Source organism: Macaca nemestrina, chromosome 20 (assembly GCF_043159975.1).
Source record: "Macaca nemestrina isolate mMacNem1 chromosome 20, mMacNem.hap1, whole genome shotgun sequence".
NCBI classification, from domain to species: Eukaryota; Metazoa; Chordata; class Mammalia; order Primates; family Cercopithecidae; genus Macaca; species Macaca nemestrina.
The window spans coordinates 66,098,591-66,122,744 of record NC_092144.1 but is presented as its reverse complement, the minus strand read 5'-3'; the positions used below and the strand labels follow the sequence as shown (position 1 = coordinate 66,122,744).

The window sequence follows — 24,154 nt, the reverse complement described above, 5'->3', positions numbered from 1 at the left end:
ACCTATCTTCTATTTTACTATTTTTTCTTTAATTATGTCTAATCTACTATTCACCCCATATATTGTTATTATATTTATAATTTCTAGTCGTACTATTTGCTCATTTAATCTCCTTTTTCCCTAAGATTCAAACTTGTTATATTTCTGTAAACATAGTAAGTATAATTGCTTTATAGATAATTAGATAAAGTTTGGTAGGTGTTTGTATTTTGACTTGTCCTTGGCTCAATGTGCTTTATCTCCTTGTGGTTTGGGTTATTTTAACTGTGTGGTATTTACTGACCTTAAAAATTCCTTTTAGGAATAAGCCAAGGTCAAGGATCATGTCATCCTATTACCTACCTCCAGAGATGATTTGCTCTTGTTTCTTTCAGGTGTCTGGTTCAGTACTAGTTTAAGGTTGTGTTTTTTTTAAATATGTCTTAAGGATTTTTGGAAAGCCTTAAGTGCTATCTACTTAGCCTGCTACTTTAGAATATTTCTGTTTAGGCTGGGTGCACCTGTAATCCCAGCACTTTGGGAGGCTGAGGCGGATGGATCACGAGGTCAGGATATCTAGACTATCCTGGCTAACACGGTGAAACCCTGTCTCTACTAAAAATACAAAAAAATTAGCTGGGTGTGGTGGCAGACACCTGTAGTCCGGCTACTCGGGAGGCTGAGGCAGGAGAATGGCGTGAACCCTGGAGGCGGAGCTTGCAGTGAGCCAAGATCGCGCCACTGCACTCCAGCCTGGGTGACAGAGTAAGACTCTGTCTCAAAAAAAAAAAAAAAAAAAGAATATTTCTGTTTAGCTTCTAGATGCTTTTAAATTTTTTCTTAATATTGTATCTTACATTTTTGGTGTCTTTCAGTGTCAATGATTGGCCCAGATAGCCTAACACACCATCGGGAGAGAATGAATGCATTTTGTGTTTTTGGTATGTTATTTAACATACTCTTCAAGTGAGGAATACAAAATTCTAAACTCTGATTTCCTAATGGATTAGGTAAAAATCATGCTGCCAAATTTCACAAGTCTGTATTTTTCAGGGAAAGAGCGTAACGTATTATCCTAACTGGTAACTCTAAAACACTGCCACCACCGCTACAGAGATTACCCAGATATTTCTCTATGTGATGACATGAAATTAAGTCTTTGCACTATCTCCTTTTTGCTGATCTCATGCTACCCTCTCCTCTGTCTTCTTCTAAAGCATTCTCTGTTACACACATTAATTCTCAAGTGTATTTCTGGATCTCCCGCCTTCACATTTTACCCTTCTACCTGGAATTTTGGCTTTATTTTTGCACCTGATGAAATTGTATTCATCTTGTAGAACACGCACCAAATATCGTCTTAGCCATGAAATTGCCCCTCAGGTCCCAGACCTAATTCTGGCTCTCTCAGGCCTCTGCAGAACTATTTACAACATATTAAATCTGTGACACAGAAGTCAGGGTGCAGATTTGTTTACATGAACGTCTCTACAAGAATCTGAGGCAACCAGTTTTTAAACCTTCACATTCCCAGGCACAGACACTATGGCCTTCCTCAGTTCCAGGTGCCCCATTTTCAGAAGCGCATGCCCTTGAAAAGACGTCTTGGTCTTCCAAGAAACGGCAAAAAACCTACCACAGCGAATCCAGGCGGCAGTCTGGGCGTTTCAAGGCCTCACAGAGGGTTTTCAGTCCTTCGTCCTTCAGGACATTGGCGCCGAGGTCTAGATAGCGCACGCTCTTGTTATGCAGAAGCATTTCAGAGATGTATTCACAGCACTGCTCACCGAGGTGGCAGTAAGCCAGCCTATGGGGACAAAACCACAAGGAGAAAAGAAGGAGAGTGAAGAGGGATGTGTCGTCTCAGGGAGCTTTGCTTAATCTCATATTCAGGGTAGTATTTCTATAATCCCACAAACTCCCCAACTGAGATGAAGTTCTGGATTATCTGAAAAGACCCTCTCTCATTTCTTCTTTTCTTTGAGACGGAGTTTTGCTCTCGTCACCCAGACTGGAGTGCAACAGCGCGATCTCAGCTCTCATCACCCAGACTGGAGTGCAATGGCGCGATCTCAGCTCACTGCGACCTCCACCTCCCGGGTTCAAGTGATTCTCCTGCCTTAGCCTTCCAAGCAGCTGAGATTACAGGCACCCGAAACCATACCTGGCTAATTTTTGTATTTTTAGTAGAGATGGGGTTTCACCATGTTGGTCAGGCTGGTCTCGAACTCCTGACCTCAGGTGATCTGCCCACCTTGGCCTCCCAAAGTGCTGGGATTATGAGGCATGAGCTACCACGTCTGACCCTCTCCTTTCTTCTTACTTGCCTGATAGAAGAATCAAAGTAAGAGGTTAACACAGAAGGAAAAAGTATCATGTAATATGGCATAGCTAATACTCTAATAGGGCTTTAATTTTGGTTCTAATTCTCCATCTGATGATGTCCTTAGACAAGACATGCGCCTTCTGAGACTGTTGCCTCATGGACTGGTAAAGTGCATTGATTACCTCGTGTGTAGTATCCTCAACTTTTTCAATTTCATTATTCTCTAAAATAGTAATAGGTTCAAAACTTTTTTTTTTTTTTTTTTTCCTCAAGACAAGGTCTGGCTCTGTCACCTAGGCTGGAGTGCAGTGGCATGATCACAGCTCATTGCAGCCTCTACCTCCCAGGCTCAAGGGATCCTCCCACCTCAGTACCTCAGTCTACTGAGTAGCTGAAACTGCAGGTGTGTGCCACCACACCAAGCAATTTTTTAATTTTTTTTGTCAGGATAGGGTTTCGTCATGTTGCCCAGGCTGGTCTTGAACTCCTGCGCTCAAACGATTCACCTGCCTTGGCGTAACAAAGTGTTAGGAATATAGGTGGGAGCCTCCACTCCCAGCCAGTTTATGAATTTTTTTTTTTTTTTAAGGATCCATGTTCGCTTTGAAAAAAAGTGTGGAGTAGAAAAAAACAAAAAAGCAGAGGGTGAAAGCTAGTGATGAATGAACCACACATGGCCTACAGATATTTAAGTTTTCTGGCACTTTCGTGTTTAACAAGATCAGTTGGCAATCTATAACCATCATTGACATTTTATATGAAATCTAGATTTCAACCTCTGTTGAAAACTGGGCTATCTGGCAATAAGGAGTCACATTCCTACGTGGAAATCCAACAGGCTAGGACAGAACGGGCAGCTGCTTCCTGTCGATAGACACAAGATATGCATTTCCACGCAGGCCTCACCCAGCTTGCTTCTTTCATGGATCTCAATTTTCTGGCATATCCAGGCATTTGTGGGCTTTTGTTGTTGTTGTTTCCTTTGAGACAGAGTCTTGCTCTGTCTCCCAGGCTGGAGTGCGGTGGTGCGATCTTGGCTCACTGCAACCTCTGCCGCCCAGGTTCAAGCGATTCTCCTGCCTCAGCTTCCCTCGAGAGTAGCTGGGATTATGCACCCCCAAGCCCAGCTGATTTTTGTATTTTGTATTTTTACTAGAGACGGGGTTTCACCAACTCTGGGAGTCTACCAACTTCCATCCGGGTTCCCCTTCCTAAACTGCATCCTGAAATCTCTCCCCAGGTAGTAACCAAGGACAAATACAGGACTCACGTGTTTGTCCCTCATCGCTCAGGAGTCACTGTCCTTCATTGCCTGATGTCTGAGGTCTTAAACAGTTGCTTTATTTAGTTGGTTATTTTTGGTTGTTTTGGGTGGGAGGTTAAGTCCTGTCCCCATCCCTCTATTTTAGCTTGAGGTATAAATCCTCTCATTTTCTTGACATTTTCAGAACACTCTCACTTTCACGTTGTTCATGTTTCAAAATGCCCAAAAGTATAAAGAGGGAAAAATCTCCATCCTCCCCTATCTCCCAGCTTCCCAGTTCTATTTCTCACAGGCAGCCTGTATTATACTATTTCTTCCAATGATATTTGCATATTAAAAAATAGACACACGCAAGACCAGCCTGACCAGTATGGAGAAATCCCATCTCTCCTAAAAATACAAAATTAGCCAGGCGTGGTGGCACATGCCTATAATCCCAGCTACTCGGGAGGCTGAGGCAGGGGAATTGCTTGAATCCGGGAGGCAGAGGTTGCGATGAGCCGAGATCACTCCACTGCACTCCAGCCTGGGCAACAAGAGCAAAACTTCACCTCAAAAAAAAAAAAAAGGTTGGGCGTGGTGGCTCACGCCTGTAATCCCAGTACTTTGGGAGGCCGAGACGGGCAGAGCACAAGGTCAGGAGATCGAGACCATCCTGGCTAACACGGTGAACATTGAGAACACTGCCTAACATCGAGACCATCCTGGCTAACATGGCTAACAACCCATCTCTACTAAAAATACAGAAAATTAGCCAGGCATGGTGGCGGGCGCCTGTAGTCCCAGCTACTCGGGAGGCTGAGGCAGGAGAATGGCGTGAACCCGGGAAGCGGAGCTTGCAGTGAGCCGAGATCCAGCCACTGCACTCCAGCCTGGGGGACAGAGTGAGACTCTGTCTCAAAAAAAAAAAAAAAAAAAAAAAAAAGACACAAATGCATATATATTCTTCTGTCTTCCCCTCTTTTTTTTTTTTATAAGTATCGCCTAAAGATATTAGAATTCCATTAATCGGTAAATCAACTGGCCTTTACCACTTACTCATCTGTCTTCTTTCTGTGTTTTACGTACCCTAAAACTGGCTTGAATAGTCTCTTCTCATCCAATTACTGCAAGAACATCACATGTAGTACTGGGGTCAACAGGCCCACAGACATTTTGCTCTGCTACGGTCCCAAGTACCTACCGAGTCCACCCTACGTGCCCGAAGTAACCGTTATCAACACAGGAAGTACCACGTGTGTTGCGGATGCATTAATCCAACCTCCTCACAGCGTTGAAATGTAGTACGTGTTCTGTCTAGACAATCTCAATTGATAACCGTAAGACCTCTAAGACAGGATCTCTCCCTCCAAAGTTAAATATTTTGCTCAAGAAGACAGTTCCTACGTGTTAAATCCTGAAATAGAACTCAAGTCTTTTCTGATTCTTAAGCACGAGCTTTTAAACCTCTGCTATGTGGCCTCCATCAATGAGCAGATTGTTGTCAATAGGCCCAGGTTTGGACTGTCGCCACGGCCCCCCGCATCCCCCGACATCCACTCACATCAGGTATACCAGGACCGTGTCTGGGTTGCACAGAGCTTCACACAGAAGAGGCAAGCCTGCGTCTAAGTCGTTGCAGGATACATTCAGATACGTCAGCTTCTTGTTGTTGGTTAGAAGGCAGGCAAGGACTTCACAATCGATGGGTGAAAGGAAACAATCTACCAGCCTGCAGGAAAGGGAAAATGTCACATTCTGTTGGTTTCTTTTTTTTTTTTTTTTGAGACGGAGTCTCGCTCTGTCGCCCAGGCTGGAGTGCAGTGGCGCGATCTCGGCTCACTGCAAGCTCCGCCTCCTGGGTTTACGCCATTCTCCTGCCTCAGCCTCCTGAGTAGCTGGGACTACAGGCGCCCGCCACCACGCCCGGCTAATTTTTTGTATTTTTAGTAGAGACGGGGTTTCACCGTGGTCTCGATCTCCTGACCTTGTGATCCGCCCCCCTCGGCCTCCCAAAGTGCTGGGATTACAGGCGTGAGCCACCGCGCCCGGCTATTCTGTTGGTTTCTAGTTCCCGGACTCATTCCTCTTGCTAATCCTATAGGAGTCGGGAAGCCCACATTTGCCATCCTTGAGAGACTCACTGCCTCCCAACCCCTTTCTTGATCCCTGTCAACCCGGGTCTCTGGGGTAAAGAGACAGCCAACCTGAGATGCACAGTCTCGGTTATACACATGCATGGCTTACAGTCTCTGGGGTACAGAGACAGCCAACCTGAGATGCACCGTTTCAGTTATACACATGCTTGGCTTACAGTCTCTGGGGTACAGAGACAGCCAACCTGAGATGCACCGTTTCAGTTATACACATGCTTGGCTTACAGTCTCTGGAGTACAGAGACAGCCAACCTGAGATGCACCGTTTCAGTTATACACATGCATGGCTTACAGTCTCTGGGGTACAGAGATAGCCAACCTGAGATGCACCATCTCAGTTATATGCGTGCTTGGCTTACGGTCTCTGGGCTACAGAGATGGCCAACCTGAGATGCACCATCTCAGTTATACGCATGCTTGGCTTAGCCTCCCCCAGTAACTTATCTCACTGCACTTGGAGAAAATCCCAAAATATACAACACAATCCACGAGGGTCCTACCCATTCCCAAGCCCCCGTGTCCCAGTCACCCTGGTTCTTTTCTTGCTTGACAACACCAGTTTCATTCTCTAAGGTATTATTCATGTTTGATCCTCCCCAAACTCATCTTTAGCGGCTCCTTTACCAAACTTGGGCTATTTTGCATGTGTGCACCCCAAGTGGAATGCTCTTTTTCTGGCCTGTGGTTAGACACATCCTTATTATTCAGGTCTTTGCTCAAGTAATATCTCCTCAAAGAATATGGAAGAAGCTTTGAACCTGACTCCTTTTTTGGACTCCTTTTTTGGGGGCTTGAGTTGATTTGTGTTGCCAGTAGTTGTGGTTTCCTATTACCTCAACCACACTCCTTACCTCTGGCTGCCACAAAAAATAAACTAAACTCAGAGACAACAGCATAAAGATGAAAGCCATCGTGGGAGTTGTCAAGAAACAAACGTGGAATTGGCAAGTCACCGAGTCCACGGCTCCTCACGCCTCTGCAGGAGGGCTCTGTGGCCATGCGTGCTTTTAACGTTGTTCCTAGCTTTAAGATATAGGTTGGTGTGGCCGGGTGCAGTGGCTCAAGCCTGTAATCCCAGCACTTTGGGAGGCCAAGGAGGGCGGATCACGAGGTCAAGAGATCGAGACCATCCTGGACAGCATGGTGAAACCCCATCTCTACTAAAAATATGAAAATTAGACGGGCGTAGTGGCAGGCGCCTGTGGTCCCAGCTACTCAGGAAGCTGAGGCAGGAGAATTGCTTGAACCGGGAGGCTGAGGTTGCAGTGAACAGAGAGCACACCACTGCACTTCAGCCTGGGTGCAGACAGAGCGAGACTCCCTCTAAAAAACAAAACAAACAACAACAACAACAACTCTCTCTCTGTATATATATACATACACACATATATATGTGTATACACATATATGTATATACATATGTACACACATATATACACGCACATGTATATACATATATACACGCATATACATACACATATATATGTATATACATATATACACGCATATATATACACATACGTGTGTGTGTGTGTGTGTGTGTATATGTTGGTACAAAAGTAATTTGCCATTAATGGCAGAAACTGCAATTACCTTTGCACCAACCTAATATTATTTTCAAGGAGTGAAAAAAATACAATGTGGCCTACTTCGCACTATTCACAAAAATTTACTCAAAATGGATCATACAGACTTCAATATAAGAGGCAAAACAAAACTTTTAAAAGGAAACAAAGGGCCAGGCACAGTGGCTCACACCTGTAATCCTATCACTCTGGAAGGCCAAGAGAGTCGGATCACCTAAGGTCAGGGGTTTGAGACCAGCCTGGCCAACATAGTGAAACCTCATCTCTACTAAAAAAAAAAAAAGATACAAAAATTAGTCGGGCATGGTGGTGCACACCTGTAATCCCAGCTACTCGGGAGGCTGAGGTAGAAGAATCACTTGAACCCAGGAGGTGAAGGTTGCAGTAAACTGAGATTGCACCACTGCACTCCAGCCTGGGCAACAGAGTGAGACTCATCTCAAATTTGGGGGGAAAAAGAAAAGAAAAAGTTAATCTTAATGAACTTCGGTTAGGCAATGGTTTTGTAGCAATTACACCAAAAGCACAAGAGACAAAATAAAAAAATAAAGTGTACTCAGATTAGAAGATTTTGTGCTTCAAAAGGACACCATTAAGAAAGTGAAAAGAAAACTCACAGAATGGCAGAAAATATTCACAAAGCATGTCTCATATATAACTTGTAATCAGAAAATATAAAGAACCCAATTAAAAATGTGCAAAGGTGTTGCCAACAACCATATGAAAAATGCTCATTAATCATTAGAAAAGTGCAAATCAAAGCCACAAGGAGACACCATCTCACACAAGTCAGAATGGCTATTATTAAAAAGTCAAGAAATAATATATGCTGGTGAGGTTGCAGAGAAAAGTGTACACTTATACATTTTTGTAGGAATGTAAATTAGTTCAGCCATGATGGAAAGCTGTTTGGCCATTTCTGGAAGAACTTCAAATACAGCTACCATCAAGCCAGCAATCCCATTATTGGGTATACACCCAAAGGAACATAAATCATTCTATTATAAAGACATATGCACCTGTATGCTCATCACAGCACTATTCACCTAAATACCCATCAACAGTGGGCTAGATAAAGAAAATGTGGTACATATACACTACAGAATACTATGCAGCCATTAAAAAGAGTAAGAGAAAATCCTTTGTAGCAACATGGATGGAGTTGGAGGCCATTATCCTTAGCAAATTAATGCAGGAACAGAAATCCAAATATCACATGTTCTCATTTATAAGTGGAAGCTAAACACCAAGTACATATAGACATGAAGAAGAAAACAACAGACACCAGGGCCTGCTTGAGAGCCGAGGGTGGGAAGAAGGTGAGGAAGAAAAAACTACCTAACTGGTACTATGCTTATTAACGGGTGATGAAATAATTTGTATACCAAACCTCCATGACATGCAATTTACTTATATAATAAACCCGTACCTGTACCCCTGAATGTAAGATAAAAGTTTTTAAAACGTGTGAAGACTTGAAAATACATTTCTCCAAAGAAGATACAGAAATAATCAAAACGCACAGGAAAAGATGCTCAACATCATTAGTCATCCAGGAAAAGCAAATCAAAACCACAATGAGATGCTCCTTCACACCCACTAGGATGAGTATAATAAAAAAAAGTAAATATAAGTAATAATTTTTAAAATGTAAGTAATTAAGTAAAAAATAAGCAAAGATGTGGAGAAAACAGAACTCTCAGACATTGCTGGGGGGAATACAGAATTGTGCAGTCACTGAGGAAAATATAACCTGGTGGTTCCTCCAAAAGTTAAATATGGAATTACTATATAACCTAGCAATTCTACTCCTGGTTACAAGCCCAAAAGAAGTGAAAGCAGGTGTTCAAACATGAGTGTTCATAGAGCTCTATTCAGAATAGCTAAAAGGTGGTAACAACCCAAGTGTTCATCACTAGATGAACACTAGAAGAACAAAATGGGGAATATCTATACAGTGGAATACTATTTAGCCAAGAAAAGGAATGAAGTACTGACACATGGTACAATTTGGATAAACCTTGAAAACATTCTGCTAAGTGAAAGTAAGCCATTCGCAAAAGACCACATGTGATTCAACTTATATGAGATGCCTAGGATAGGAAAATCCAATAGGACTGAAAGTTTATTAGTAATTCCCAGGGACCAGAGAGATAAGGGCATGAGGAGCGAATGCTAACGGGTATGGGGTTTCTTTCTGAGATAATGAAAACATTCTAAAAATCAGACAGTCATGATGGTTGTACATCCTCATGAATATATATGAAGATCACTAAACTGTATAAAGTGTACAATTATACTTTAAAAGCATAAAGTATACAATTATACTTTAAAAGCACATTTTCAAGTATAAAGCATATAAAGTGCATACTTTAAAAGTATGTTCTGGGGTATGTGGATATCACAATAAAGCTGTTATTTTTTTGTAAAAAAAAAAAAAAAAAAGGGTTTGGGTCTTTTTGTATTTGGTTGATGCAAGCTCAGAAAAATGGCCGACAAAGACTAGTATAGAGAGGTATTTGAATGTGTGAGTACCAACGAAGATAAGTAGAGGGTAAGTATCTAGAGGAAACCCTTATTTAATTGCAAAAAAAAAAAAATGCTTGAATTAAAACATACATACTGGCAAGCACACACAATGGTTAAGTGCCAGCCAATGGACTGTCATGAATTTAAGGCACTTGAGTTACCAGCATGTCAAGAAACAGAGCGGGTTCATCATCTCCTGTATCCCTTTCCAGTCACGATCTTAACAAAGGTAACTGCTGTCAGATATGGTTCGGCTGTGTCCCCACCCAACTCTCATGTCCAACTGTAATCCCAGTGTTGGAGGAGGGGTCTGGGGGGGGTGATGGAATCATGGGGATGGTTTCTAGCGGTTTAGCACCATCCCCTAGTGTTGTTCCTGTGCAAGTCCTCACGCAAGCTGGTTGTTTGAAAGTGTGTAGTGCTTCTCCCTTTTCTCTCTTCGTCCTGCTCCCCGACGTAAGACATGCCTGCTTTCCCTTTGCCTTCTGCCACAATTGCAAGTTTCCTGAGGCCTCCCCAGAAGCAGAAACCTGTACATCCTGCAGAACCATAAGCCAATTACACTTCTTTTCTTTATAAATTACCCAGTCTTGGGTATGTCTTTATGGCAGCACGAGAACGGAGGAATACACTGCCCGAACCTCCAACACCAGAGCCTTGCCCATCTTTGAACTTTACAGGAGTAAAGCCAGAGCCTTGCCCATCTTTGAACTTCACAGGCATAAAGCCATAGGATGTACTCTTGGGTCTGGCTCATTGCCATCAACAATGTCTGAGATTCATCCCAGTTTTTGCATACGGCCAGGAGTATTCATTCTCATGGAACAGGAGCATGTAACCACAGGTTTCTCATCCAACTTACTGTCAGTGGTATTTCTACTTCTCAGAGATTATGAACACCTGCTGGGAATGCTTTGGTGCCTGTCTTTCAGCAAACTGAGACAGTCCCTCTGTCCACCTCCAGGTTGAATTACTGGGTTACACAATCTGCCAGAATCCATGAAGGCTAAAGACAAACACAGTTTTCCGAAATGACTGCATCGATTGAGAAACTTTAACCTCCCTCCTTCAAGTTCTCAGGAAACTAAGTTTGCACACAAATCCTGGAAGGAAAAGGTGGATGTGTTAAAACTATGCAGCTCCTCCCTGCAAAGAGAAATGCATAGTCTTCTCTGAAATCCCATCAGTGGTCTCAATAAATGCAGACTTACGCTAGCTCTTTTACGTTGCCCGCCGGGTAGTTCAAGGCATCACAGAGGGACCTGACGTCATCACGAGAGAGTTTCGTGAGGGTGAAGCTCAGGTATTTCAAGTCTGGCTGATAAAAGAGCACCTCAAAAAGCTGACCACTCGGACCAGAAAAGGAAACATTATTTATTCTGCAAAAACAAAGAAAACTTTGGATGAGTCTCATCTAACGGAAGCACAGCCTGCACACCTATGTTTGTCTCTTATCATCCGTAATGAACTCATTCTCTGATTTCGCAGCCCAGTGACACAGCTCAGTGGTTCTCAACTTGAGAGATTTTGGCCCCACAAGGGACAGCTGGCAGTGTCTGGACACTATTTCGGTTATCTGGACAAGGGGAAGCTATTAGCATTTGGAGGGTAGAGACCCGGGATGCATCTTAATACCCTACAATGCACCGAACAGCCCTATGATGAAGAATGAGCTGCAATGAGATGTCCAGAAGTGCTGAGGTTGAGAAACGGCTCTGGGTGTTAATTCTCTGCTTGTGCAGTTAGCCTCGACTGAAAGCTAGAGGTGAGATGAACGTCATCTCCGTGACATACTCGAGTCAAGGTCGATTCTCCACTTACCCGAGCCTCTGAAGGCGACAGCTGGGATGCCTCAGCTGGTTACACCAGGTCACAAAGGTCGACTCGCTGAGGGTGCTGTCCTGTACCTGGAGCTCTGTGAGGTGCCCGCTGGTAGTGAGCACAGAGCAGATGTGATGCCAACAGACAAGTCTGTAATCCGACCTGCAGTCAAGAAAGGACGAGCTTTCCACGGGCAGGCGGTCAACATAAGCCACTTGTAACACATACACGCACTACTCTGTCTTCTCAAACAGAAGACGTCTGAGGCAGAGCCTCCTTCAGTCAGGAGATCCTTCAGGAAAGCTCACCTTATGTTAGTGGTTCTCAACCTGGGGTGACTTTTCCTCCCAGGGGACATTTGGGGATATCCAGAGGCCTTTTGGGGTGTTATAGCTTGAGGGAGGGGTGCTTCTGGCGTCTACTGAGTAGAGACCAGGGATGTTTCTAAATATCCTACAATGCACAGGAGAGCCCCCCACTGTAACAGGAGAGCCAGCCCCCAAAACATCACCAGTGCCAAGGTTGAGAAACCCTATCTTATATCCAAAACAGGTTTTGTTTGGTTTTGTTTTGAGGTGGAGTTTCACTGGTTGCCCAGGCTGGAGTGCAATGGTGCAATCTCGGTTCACTGCACCCTCCACCTCCCAGGTTCAAGCGATTCTCCTGCTTCAGCCTCCTGAGTAGCTGGGATTACAAGTGTGTGCTACCACGCCTGGCTAATTTTTGTATTTTTAGCAGAGGCAGGGTTTCTCCATGTTGGCCAGGCTGGTCTCAAACTCCTGACCTCAAGTGATCCGCCTGCCTCAGCCTCCTGAAGTACTGGGTTTATGGGAACCCGCTACCACGCCTGGCTAATTTTAGTATTTTTAGTAGAGACGGGGTTTCGCCATGTTGGCCAGGCTGGTTTGTAATAAAAGATGAGGCAGCACAGCCCAGCCATTAAGTTGACATCTTCAGCCTAGGCTCAGCCCTAAAACTCTCCACGTCCTAACTATGAGTCCTGGCAGCTCACCTGACCTCCAGTTTCCTCACCTGGAACAGGATAATAGGATCCACCACACGTGATTCTTTTGGGTTTTGAGATGGGGTCTTGCTCTGTTGCCTAGGCTGGGATACACAGTGGCACAATCATGGCTCACTGCAGTCTCTAACTCCAGGGCTCAAGCAAGCAATCCTCCTACTTCAGCCTCCCTCAAATAGCTTGTGCTATAGGCATGTGCCATCACACCTGGCTAGTTTAAAAACAAAATTTGTAGAAGTGCGGTCCTACTATTTTTCCCAGGCTGGTCTTAGCCCCCGCTGGCTTCAAGCATCCTCCTGCTCAGCTTCCCAAAGTGTAGGGATTATAGGCATGAGCCATAAGTTAAAATTTGTATGATTTGGCCAGGTGGGGTGGCTCACACTTGTAATCCCAGCACTTTGGGAGGCTGAGGCGGGCGGATCATGAGGTCAGGAGATCGAGACCATCCTGGCTAACACGGTGAAACCCTGTCTCTACTAAAAATACAAAAAATTAGCCGGGTGTGATGGTGGGCGCCTGTAGTTCCAGCTACTCAGGAGACTGAGGCAGGAGAATGGTGTGAACCCAGAAGGCGGAGCTTGCAGTGAGCCAAGATCTCGCCACCGCACTCCAGCCTGGGCGACAGAGCGAGACTCAGTCTCAAAAAAAAAAAAAAAATTGTATTATTTGTGTAGGGTTTTGTTTGTTTGTTTTTTGTTGTTTTTTTGTTTTGTTTTGTTTTGGAGATGGGAGTCTCACTGTCACCCAGCCTGGAGGGCAGTGGTGCGATCTCAGCTCACTGCAACCTCTGCCTCCCAGGCTCAAGTGATTCTCCTGCCTCAGCCTCCCGAGTAGCTGGGATTACAGGTGTGCGCTACCACACCTGGCTAATTTTTGTATTTTTAGTAGAGACGAAGTGTCACCGTGTTGGTCAGGCTGGTCTTGAACTCCTGACCTTAAGTGATCCACCTGCCTCGGCCTCCCCCAGTGGTAGGGTTACAGGCATGAGCCACCACACCCGGGCTGTATGGTTTTTTTTTTTTTTACAGTAAGTTTTCAAAGGTAATTTGCAGCTAAGAGGTCGAGACACGTGCGTGTGGTGCTATGGAAATGATATCAATTATAGCACTGATCAGCTAATGCTTGAGAAAGTGCGAAACACTTCACACAGGTCCTCATTCACTCCTCACAATACACGTGTTATTATTCCCACATCTGTAATGGGGCCACTGCGGCCACAGAAGGGCAAGGCTCACAAAGTCATAGAGCCCCTAAAGGGTTGGGCCAAGATGTGAGCTGAGGTTTTGTGATAGAAAAAGGGAGTTTCTAACCATGATCCTATATTAAACACTCCATCAGCAAAACCCACTCAGAAATACAGACAGATTCTGAAAAGAGATAACAAGTCGTAGGACGGACTCACGTAGAGCTGTGTTCATCCTCTTTCTTAAAGACATTTTGAACGGAGAAAGAGAGTTTCCTCAAACTGGAGCAGTATTTTAAACAGTAGGCAGAAACCACCAGGTCTGCGTTGTCAATAATATGAAAGTCAGCTTTTTGGAGGAGGTTCACTGCCTGCTTTACAAACGCAGGATCCTGCATCTCGAAGAGACAGTAAAATATCGCCAAGGAATCCACCTGTCCCAGAGGATCGCTATGCTCCCCTAAGCTCTTCAGACACTGGTGAAGTTGCTGCTTGATCTCTTGGGACAGTTGGAAGCCAAAAAACGCGTCCAGTTTCTGTTGTTCCTGTTTATTTAAAAGGCCAGTTAGAAAACAGCCCAGAAAAATCCAATGTGCTCTCCTTGTTTTTTCGAAATTGGCAACTAGCAATTCCTGTACACTTCTCACAGCTGGGTGAGGATGATCAAGGTGGCTCTTGAGCAAATAGAACAAGGCAGCACAGAACTCCTGGATACACGCGTGGAGGAACACGTAGGAGCTCTCACGCTCCCCGTACTTCAGGAGAACCTTGGTGCCCAGCAGCGCGGGGATGTCAGCCTCAACAACCCCATTTCTCCGGAGGTCGTCTTCACGAAACTCAAACGTGTCCGTCCACATGCCCTCTGCAGCCAGGGAGCACAGGGCCTTCAGCTGGCGCTGGCTTTGCGCAGTCGGACCCTCGGCACCCTCGGGTGTGAACAGGTTAAAGATGAAGCAGGAGTACACAGAGGTGGTGCTCTGGCAGGTCAGGGTCACGTCTTTCCCTTTCTGCATCTCTTGCTTCAGAGAGGTACAGAGGATCCAGCAGAGGAGCGGGATCTGGCATATGGAAAACAGTTGTTCACTTTCTCTTACAAGACTGAAGGCTTCCATGGCTCTTTTCGGATCTTTAAAGAAACAGCAGAAATACACTAACCGATCACTCTCGTTGAATCCCCGGGGCTCGTAGATTTCTGAGATGGCCACCCGATCCCGGAGCTCCTTCGGGCACACGGGTTGGACGGCCACGAGCAGGGAGGCCTCCGGGAGCATCTTCTTCGTCAGCAAACTGCTCAGAAGCACCTGCACGGGCCGTTTCTCCATCACGTCGTCGCACAGGGCCGAATCGGGTTCGTTCAAGCCGTCCTTCAACTCTTCGAAGCTGTCGATGACAAACAAGAGTCTCTCCGGCTGAGACACGATCTCTGTTACAGGAGCAGCGGGGTCGGGCCACTCTCTGGAAATCAGGTCAGCCAAGCTCGTTGCCGGCAACTCCCTCAGTTCTCTGCAGCAGAAATAGAAAGTGTACAGGAACCTATCCCGAAAGATCTTGTTGTCTGACCAGGCCATCAGCAGCTTCATCAGGAGTGTCGTTTTTCCAATCCCTTGCGGTCCTTGAATGATCACTGTACGTGGCTGTTTCCCAGTTTCCTTGGGAGCAAAAAGGTGGTCCAAATGTTCACATTCTTCTTGCTTGACTTCCTCCTGGAAGTACAGGTGAATCTCAGTGACAGACTTGCTGGACCATAAGCGGCTGAATTTCCGCTTTGCATGAGCTTGATAGGTTTGTGTGTATCCTGAGTCAATGAGGGCAAGAGGAGAAAAAAACCACAAAGTTAAGCATTCCTGTATATATTCTTTGCCCCTGAAAATTTTTTTCTTCTAAGGATGTATCTTTCCAGGGGTCTACACACTGTGGCCCCCAGGCCAAACCTGGTCAGTCTGCTCTTATAAAGTTTCATGAGAACTCACTACGCCATTCACGGGTGTATTGTCTACAGGTGCCTTCGTGATTGAATAGCAGAGCTGAATAGCTGTGAGAGACTGTATGACCCACAAAGGTTAAAATAGAAAACCGTGTGGTCCTCTACACAAAAAGGTTGACAACTTCTTTCAGTACACACACACACGCACGCACACACACACACGTATTCACTGCTACTATGTAAAGTTTGACAACTTCTACTTTCACAGGTATTCATTGCTACTATGATAGCAAAATAACTGGAAAGTAACTATGAAACCACAAACTATTATACAGATATTATACAAACTATTATACAGATATTATACAAACTATCATACAGATATTAAAAGTATGGAATAATCTCTTCACATGGATAAATAACAGGACAGTGTCTATTCCATTTACTCATTTGGGTCAACAAGGGATTTAGATACAGATATAGGTTTCACATATAGGGACTAGATCTGAAAGTCTCCCTAAGAAGGACCTGACCTAGGCAGTTGCCTCTAGGAGAGAGACAAGGTGCAGTAGATAGGATAGAATGGCACCTCGCATCCATTCCAACTTTATGCCAGTGAGCTTTCTTTTGATGGCAGAATTCTCAAAAGAAAAACCAAGCAAAAAAATCCAACAACAGGCTGGGTGCGGTGGTTCACACCTGTAACCCCAGCGCTTTGGAAGGCTGAGGTGGGTAGATCATGAAGTCAAGAGATCGAGACCATCCTGGCCAACATGGTGAAAACCCATCTCTACTAAAAATACAAAAGTTAGCCGGGCATGGTGGTGGGTGCCTGTAGTCCCAGCTACTTGGGAGGCTGAGGCAGGAGAATCACTTGAACCTGGGAGGCGGAGGTTGCAGTGAGCTGAGATGGCACCGCTGTACTCTAGCCTGGGCAACAGAGCGAGGCTCCGTCTCAAAAAAGAAAAAGAAAAAAGAAAAAAATCCAGCAACAATAGTGACCAAGCCCTACGCATCCCACAACTCCTTGTAGCTAAGATCAAGGTACAGATTAAGTTCTGCGATTTGCCTTCACTCTCGTGACACTGGAAGGAGAAGGGGAGTGGAGTCTATCTTCTGCCTGTTTTGCTACCAGCTTCCATGAACACACAGACACCGGGCTCTTCTGTAACAGAAGCCTTGTCTCCAATTGCTGTAGTTGGCTGGGCAGTGGCTCACGCCTGCAGTCCCAGCACTTTGGGAGGCTGAGGCAGGCGGATCACTTGAGGTCGGGAGATCGAGACCAGCCTGGCCTACATGGTGAAACCCCATCTCTACTAAAAATACAAAAATTAGCCAGGCGTGGTGGTGCAGGCCTATAATCCCAGCTACTCGAGAGGCCAGGGCAGGAGAATCGCTTGAACCCGGGAGGTGGAGGTTGCAGTGAGAAGAGATTACACCACTGTACTCCAGCCCTGGCAATAGAGCGAGACTGTCTCAAAAACAAAAACCAGTTCCTGTGGTCATTGATTTTAGGCAGCTGCTGCACTGGTGAGCTTCCCAATTTCTGAATCATAGCTGTTGTGGTGTATTTCTAAAGTCACAGTTCTAACAGTGGGCTTCCCATCTCCCTCTTTCCTTGCTGCAGGAGAGGTAGCAGCTCCCTGGTGCTACAGTTCTTAGAGTCATCTCTGGAGCACCAGCCTAGAGCCGGATCCTTTAGCCAGGCTGAAAACTCCCTTACAGTTATCTGTTCCTTAAATAACTAGTATGATGTTTATGTTCTGCAGGTGAGTGGTTGCTGGACTGGAAATGTGGGGGGCAGTTGCAGGCGAGAAATTTTCCCTATGCCCCTGCATGATGGTTATGGATTTGATTGGATGCAGGTGAAAGATATAATCCAATGCCCATAGACTGCTGGGTGTGACTGTAGGTAATGCTACCTTAAGTTATTGGGGAGAACAAGGGATTCCCCCAATTTTTCAGTCCCCTGAAGTTTCTAACTGGTAAAAATGCCGTCTGACATTGGTAGGATCCCATTAGCATCTTAAGCTCAGTAAGTTGTTTACCCATTCCCCAGTGGCTTCCTACTTTCCTGGTCCTCTTAGCCATTCTGGAGATTTCGGTGACATGTTTCATTGCTCATTAAGGGGAATTAAGTGGCTACAACCTCAAACTAACTGTGAAAAGAGATAGAGGCGTAAGTACCTAGTGGAAGATCTATCTTCAGACCTGCTTACGTTTTATTTTAGCAATAGTCTAAAATAGTTCCACGTGCAAAGAATGTTCTTCTTTATATAAATTACTTTTTTGAGACAGGGTCTCGCTGTGTTACCCAGGCTGGAGTGCAGTGGTGCGAGACTCTGTATAAAATAATAATAATGAAAAAAAGAGTCTAGGCCAGTATGGTGGCTCATGCCTGTAATCCCAGCACTTTGGGAGGCCAAGGCAGGAGGATCACAGCTCACTGCAGCCTCATCCTCCTGGGCTGAAGTGATCCTCCTGCCTCAGCTTCCAGTGTAGCTGAGACTGCAGCATGTGACACCAAAACACTCCAGGAAACATGGGGGAATTTGTTTAAAAATTTGGACTGGGGGGCCGGGCACGGTGGTTCACACCTGTAATCCTAGCACTTTGGGAGGCCAAGGTGGGCGGATCACCTGAGGTCAGCAGTTCAAGACCAGCCTGGCCAACATGGCAAAATCTCGTCTCTACTAAAAATATAAAAAGTAGCTGGGCGTGGTGGCAGGTGGCGCCTATAATCCCAGCTACTCCGGAGGCTGAGGCAGGAGAATCACTCGAACCTGGGGCGTTCAATGAGGTTGCAGTGAGCCAAGATCACACTACTTTACTCCAGGCTGGGTGAAAGAATGAAACTCCGTCTCAAAGGAAAAAAAAAAAAATTGGACGGGGAAGGGTTTTTTCCAAGTAATGTTCCAAATCAAGAAAATGTGCAAGAAAGGCTAGCATCACCAAAAATGGAAACTCTCAAATTATCTTATTTCAAACCAATTATTTTAATCCTCACTATTAAGGAACTTTCCCCCCAACTACTACCAGAACCAATTCCAATCTCACTGGAATGAGATATTACAGATCCTCAATCTTTTCAATGTCTCATAGTCAAAATCTGGCACTCAAAATTACCGAACATACTAGGAGACTGTATGACCAGATAAAAAGAAACAGTAGAAAGAGACCTGTAAATGTTAAAATCTTCAGGCAGATTTTAAAGTAATTTAAAATGCTCAATAAAATAGAAGATGGAATAAATATTGAGAAAAAACGGAAGTATGTGAAAAGGCAAACTGCATAAATAAAACATGTGAACTAAATTTAAGAAATCAAGGCCAGGCGTGGTGGCTCACGCCTGTAATCCCAGTACTTTGGGAGGCTGAGGTGGGCAGATCACCTGAGGTCAGGAGTTCGAGACCAGCCTGGCCAACATGGGGAAACCCTGTCTCTAATAAAATACAAAGAAATTAGCTGGGCATGGTGGTGGGTGTCTGTAATCCCAGCTACTCAGGAGGCTGAGGCAGGAGAATCACTTGAACCTAGGAGGCGGAGATTGCAGTGAGCCAAGATCACACCACTTCACACCAGCCTGGGCAACAGAGTGATACTCTGTAAAAATAATAATAATAATAATAATAAAGAGTCTAGGCCAGTATGGTGGCTCATGCGTGTAATCCCAGCACTTTGGGAGGCCAACGCAGGAGGATCATTTGAGCCCAGGAGTTTGAGACCAGCCTGGGCAATATAGTGAGAGTTCGTCTCTACAAAATTTTTTATAAAAGTTAGCCAGGTGTGCAATTAGCCAAGCATGGTGGCACACACCTGTAGTCCCAGCTACTTGGGAGGCTGAAGTGGGAGGTCATTTGAGCCCAGGAAGTTGAGGCTGCTGGGAGTCGTGATGATGCCACTGCACTCCACCCTGGGTGACAGAGCCAGACCCTATCTCGAACAAACAAGAAAGTCCAGTAGGTGAAACTGGAGTCCCAGAAGAAGAAACAGAAGAATGGAATACACAGACAATGGCTGAAATTGAGAACTGAAGAAAGTTACTGAATCTCAGTTGCAAGAATATTAAAGAATCCCAGTCGGGATGAAAACAAAACCACATCCAGGCACATCACAGTAAAACACTGAACAACGACAAAGAGAAACAATTCAGCAGTCAAGTCGAAAGAGCTATCTCCTGCCATTGATGTCGCAAATGTGCAAAGTCACGGTTAACACCTTATGCCAGGATAAATATAAATGTGACTCTAAAAGCCACACTGCTTATAGATCATAGCTTTTCTGATGTGAACTTTGGCTAAACGCACGATACAACAGTCAGCCTCAGTTCACTGTGTCCTCTGCCGCAGGTGTTGGCTGCTCTTGCAAATAAGTCAAGTGCATAGTTCCTATGCTACAACTTCACCTCAGAGAGTTTCTGGCTTGGCTGCAAGCTCTCAGCTTAGGGTAAAAAATCACTGGTGACCCAGATAAAGGTACAATACAGGTTAGGACATAATAGCCACTGACATTTTACCCACATATAACCACCAGGTCTAAGAAACCATTTCCTGCCTATAAGGACAATATTTTCAGGCTGGGTGTGGTGGATCATGCCTGTAATCTCAGCACTTTGGGAGGACAAGGTGGGTGTATCACCTGAGGTCGGGAGTTCAAGACCAGCCTGGCTAACATGGTGAAACCCCAGCTCTACTAAAAATACAAAAATTAACCAGGCATGGTGGCAGGTGCCTATAATCCCAGCCACTCAGGAGGCTGAGGCAGGAGAATCGGTTGAACCTGGGAGGTGGAGGTTGCAGTTGCAGCGAGCCAAGATCGCACCACTACACTGCGCTCCAGTCTGAGCAACAAAGTGAGACTCCATCTACAAAAAATAAAAAAGGAAAAACCGACTAATATTTTCCCGTAGCACATTCTGGTCCTGTTGTAGACAGGCAGGGACCACTCACCAAAATTAGGACATGGTCATTATAAGAAGCCTTGACCCTCTTCCCAGACTCCCTCACCTGTTCTCTCCCTCATGACCTTCATGCAGAGATCTTTTCTATCCATCTTTTGAAAGATTCTTAAGGTTATGTTCCAAGCCTGTTGTTCTTCATAGTGCTTGATCAAGAGGTTTGCAAGTTCCTCCCGGGATGCTTTTTTGACCTCAGTCCAGGGAATCTGCTTGAGTTCAAGATGCAAAGTCATTTGCTTGAGATGTTCCTTAAATTTCCTGAACTCCTCCTTTTTGAGCTCCTCCAGATACCACATAAGACCAAAATCAGAGAAGAAAGAGGCCGCCATCTTGTCCGGAGCAGAGATACCAATCCTCAAAGAGACAGTGACCAGGAACAACAAATAAATAAAACCTGTGGAAAATTCAGGATAGTGCCAAATCATTAAAAATAAATGGATCAAGATTACCGTTTTCTTATACAGTATCTTGCTAGTATTGGGGGCATGGTGATGAAGGCAGAAAGTTATTAGGTTCATTTCACCTTTCCATTGAAATGATCATGCAAAGTCTCAATAATAGATGGGGGAATCAGACACAATAATCTAGAAGATACGAGAATCCTACAGTCACCTGACATAGTCTCAATATCCAGGCAAATATAGACTTTACATTTTTAGAAATCACACTGTAACTACGGGAATTACACTGTAGCTACGGGAATTACACTGTAGCTACAGGAATTACACTGTAGCTACGGGAATTACACTGTAACTACGGGAATTACACTGTAGCTACGGGAATTACACTGTAGCTACGGGAATTACGCTGTAGCTACGGGAATTACATTTTTACTTTTAAATATAGAAATTACACTGTAAATAGGGAAATTACATTTTTACATTTTAATATAGAAATTACATTGTAAATATAGAAATTACATTTTTCTCAGTAAACAATAGAGAAGGCATGCGCCACAAATGTAGCAAACTGATTTTGACAAAGGAACAATGAAGGAGGATCATCTCTTCCGTAAATGGTGCTGGAACAACTGGAAGTCCCTCCCTAGCTCTCTTTCTCCCCATCTCTTCCTCTGACTATTATGTGGGGACACAGAAGGCAGCCGTGTACAATCCAGAAGGAGTCTTCCTCAGGAGCGGACTCTGCTGGACCTTGATTTGAACTTCCAGCCTTCAGAACTAGAGGAAATAAACTTCTGTTGGTAATCCATCCAGTCTGCAGTATTTTGTAGTGACCTAGAGAAATGATCCCTGGAAGTCTAGTCTTATCTACGGTACTTTGTTATGGTCACACTCATGCAAAGGCCTGGAAGTATAACAGATACCCTAGTGGCAATCGATACACCCAGTGTCCAGATCAGATCTTGGTTTCTAAGACCGCTTCCTAACAAAAGAAACCCAGCGCAGGCTGAAAGAGCCTCCAGTAGCTAAAACTGTAACAACTTGAGCAAGAAGAATTCCAAGTAGCTTAGCTGGATGGATTCTTCCCCTTTAAGGAGATGCGGTATAACTCCCCACCTCTCAAGTGTGGTGTATTCATCTGTTCTCATGCTGCTGATAAAGACATAACCCAAGACTGGGTGATTTATAAAGAAAAAAGTAGTTTAATGGACCCATAGTTCCGTGTGGCTGGGGAGGCCTCACAATCATGGCGGAAGGCAAAAGGCACATCTTACATGGCGGCAGACAAGAGAGGACCAAAAGACAGGGGTTTCCTCTTGTAAAACCATCAGGTCTCATGAGACTTATTCACTACTATGAGAATGGTATGGGGAAACCACCATGATTCAATGATCTCCCAGTTGGTCCCTCCCACAGCACCTGGGAGTTATGGGAGCTACAATTCAAGATGAGATTTGGGTGGGGACACAGCCATATCATGTGGGTTGTACATAGAGACTTTTTAAACAATATAGTATAGCCAGGCGCGGTGGCTCACTCCTGTAATCCTAGCACTTTGGGAGGCCGAGGCAGGTGGATCTCGAGGTCAGCAGATTGAGACCATCTTGGCCAACATGGCGAAACCCCATCTCTACTAGAACAGAAAAAATTAGCTGGGTGTGGTGGCGGGTGCCTGTAGCCCCAGCTACTCGGGAGGCTGAGGAGGGAGAATGGCATGAACCCGGGAGGCAGAGCTTGCAGTGAGCCAAGATCACGCCACTGCACTCCAGCCTGGGCGACAGAGTGAGACTCCATCTCAAAAAATAAATAAATACATAAAATAAAAAATCAACACATTATCTTACAGATATTTATAGAAACAAGAGCACATTCTTCCAAGCATACATGGAGGATTCATGATAATCAATTGAGCTCTGAGTTGTAAAGCAAATCATAATTCAAAAAGAAAAAGCCAACAGTAGCAAGGTCATTTTTGTCTTAAAGGCAATGAAATTAGAGATCAGTAGTAAAGTCAATAAAAGGCTTAAGTTATACAGTAGAAAATAAAAATAAAACTGTTTTATTCATGGGTGGCCATTAGGCAGAATGTTTCCCCGAATAAACTAGGTAATTTGGAGAAAATCTTTAAAAAACAATTTAATAGCATCTAAGATCCAGAAATTAGAGAAAAGTAGCCGGGCACCTGTAGTTCCAGCTACTTGGGAGGCTGAGGCACAAGAATCGCTTGAACCTGAGAGGTGGAGATTGCAGTGAGCTGAGATCACACCACTGCACTCCAGCCTGGACGACAGAACGAGACTGCCTCAAAGAAACAAACAAAAAACCCCCCACAAAAATTAGGGAAAATTATTATTATTATTATTTTTTTTTCTTTTTTTTTGAGATGGAGTCTCACTCTGTCACCCAGGCTGGAGTGCAGTGGCTGGATCTCAGCTCACTGCAAGCTCCGCCTCCCAGGTTTACGCCATTCTCCTGCCTCAGCCTCCTGAGTAGCTGGGACTACAGGCGCCTGCCACCTCGCCAGGCTAATTTTTTGTATTTTTTAGTAGAGACGGGGTTTGACCTGTTAGCCAGGATGGTCTCGATCTCCTGACCTCGTGATCCGCCTGTCTCGGCCTCCCAAAGTGCTGGGATTACAGGCTTGAGCCACCACGCCCGGCCAGGGAAAATTATTAAGCAGTATTCAGAATGAGAATACGATGATGGAAAGGTGACCTTCATGGCTTCTCCTCTGGGTGCTTTTGCCAATAAATCTTAATTGTAGGAACATGTATCTGAGTCCTGAGGCCACCACTGAGCAAGGCCTAAGGCAATGCTTCTCCAAGCAACTTCAGCACCAACTGGCAACTTGCTTTGGAAATCCCCAGTTCCTTCCCTAGACATACTAAATGCTGAGGGTAGGGCAGAGCCACTTGTTACACCTTCAGTTGATTCTGACACATGCCCAAGTTTGAAAACCACTGACTTAAAGAATGACTTTGGGCAAGAACATTGCTGGTGCTTTGCTCTGAAACCATCTTGGAGAAGC

General features: G+C 44.8%; 1 protein-coding gene across 3 annotated transcripts in view; it reads right to left on the bottom strand.

Moving 5' to 3' along the window:
* LOC105488140 (NLR family pyrin domain containing 4) overlaps positions 1-24,154 on the bottom strand; it is a 44,317-nt gene that overhangs the window by 9,916 nt on the left and 10,247 nt on the right. For all 3 annotated transcript variants that reach the window (XM_011751969.3, XM_071087961.1, XM_071087962.1), the window contains exons 2-7: positions 20,775-21,119; positions 14,064-15,639; positions 11,641-11,802; positions 11,031-11,198; positions 5,113-5,280; positions 1,616-1,786 (exon numbers count right to left, since the gene is read on the bottom strand). In XM_011751969.3, coding sequence (XP_011750271.2) covers positions 1,616-1,786; positions 5,113-5,280; positions 11,031-11,198; positions 11,641-11,802; positions 14,064-15,639; positions 20,775-21,054 — 2,525 coding nt within the window. In that variant the 5' untranslated portion in view covers positions 21,055-21,119. The remainder of the gene's footprint in view (positions 1-1,615; positions 1,787-5,112; positions 5,281-11,030; positions 11,199-11,640; positions 11,803-14,063; positions 15,640-20,774; positions 21,120-24,154) is intronic.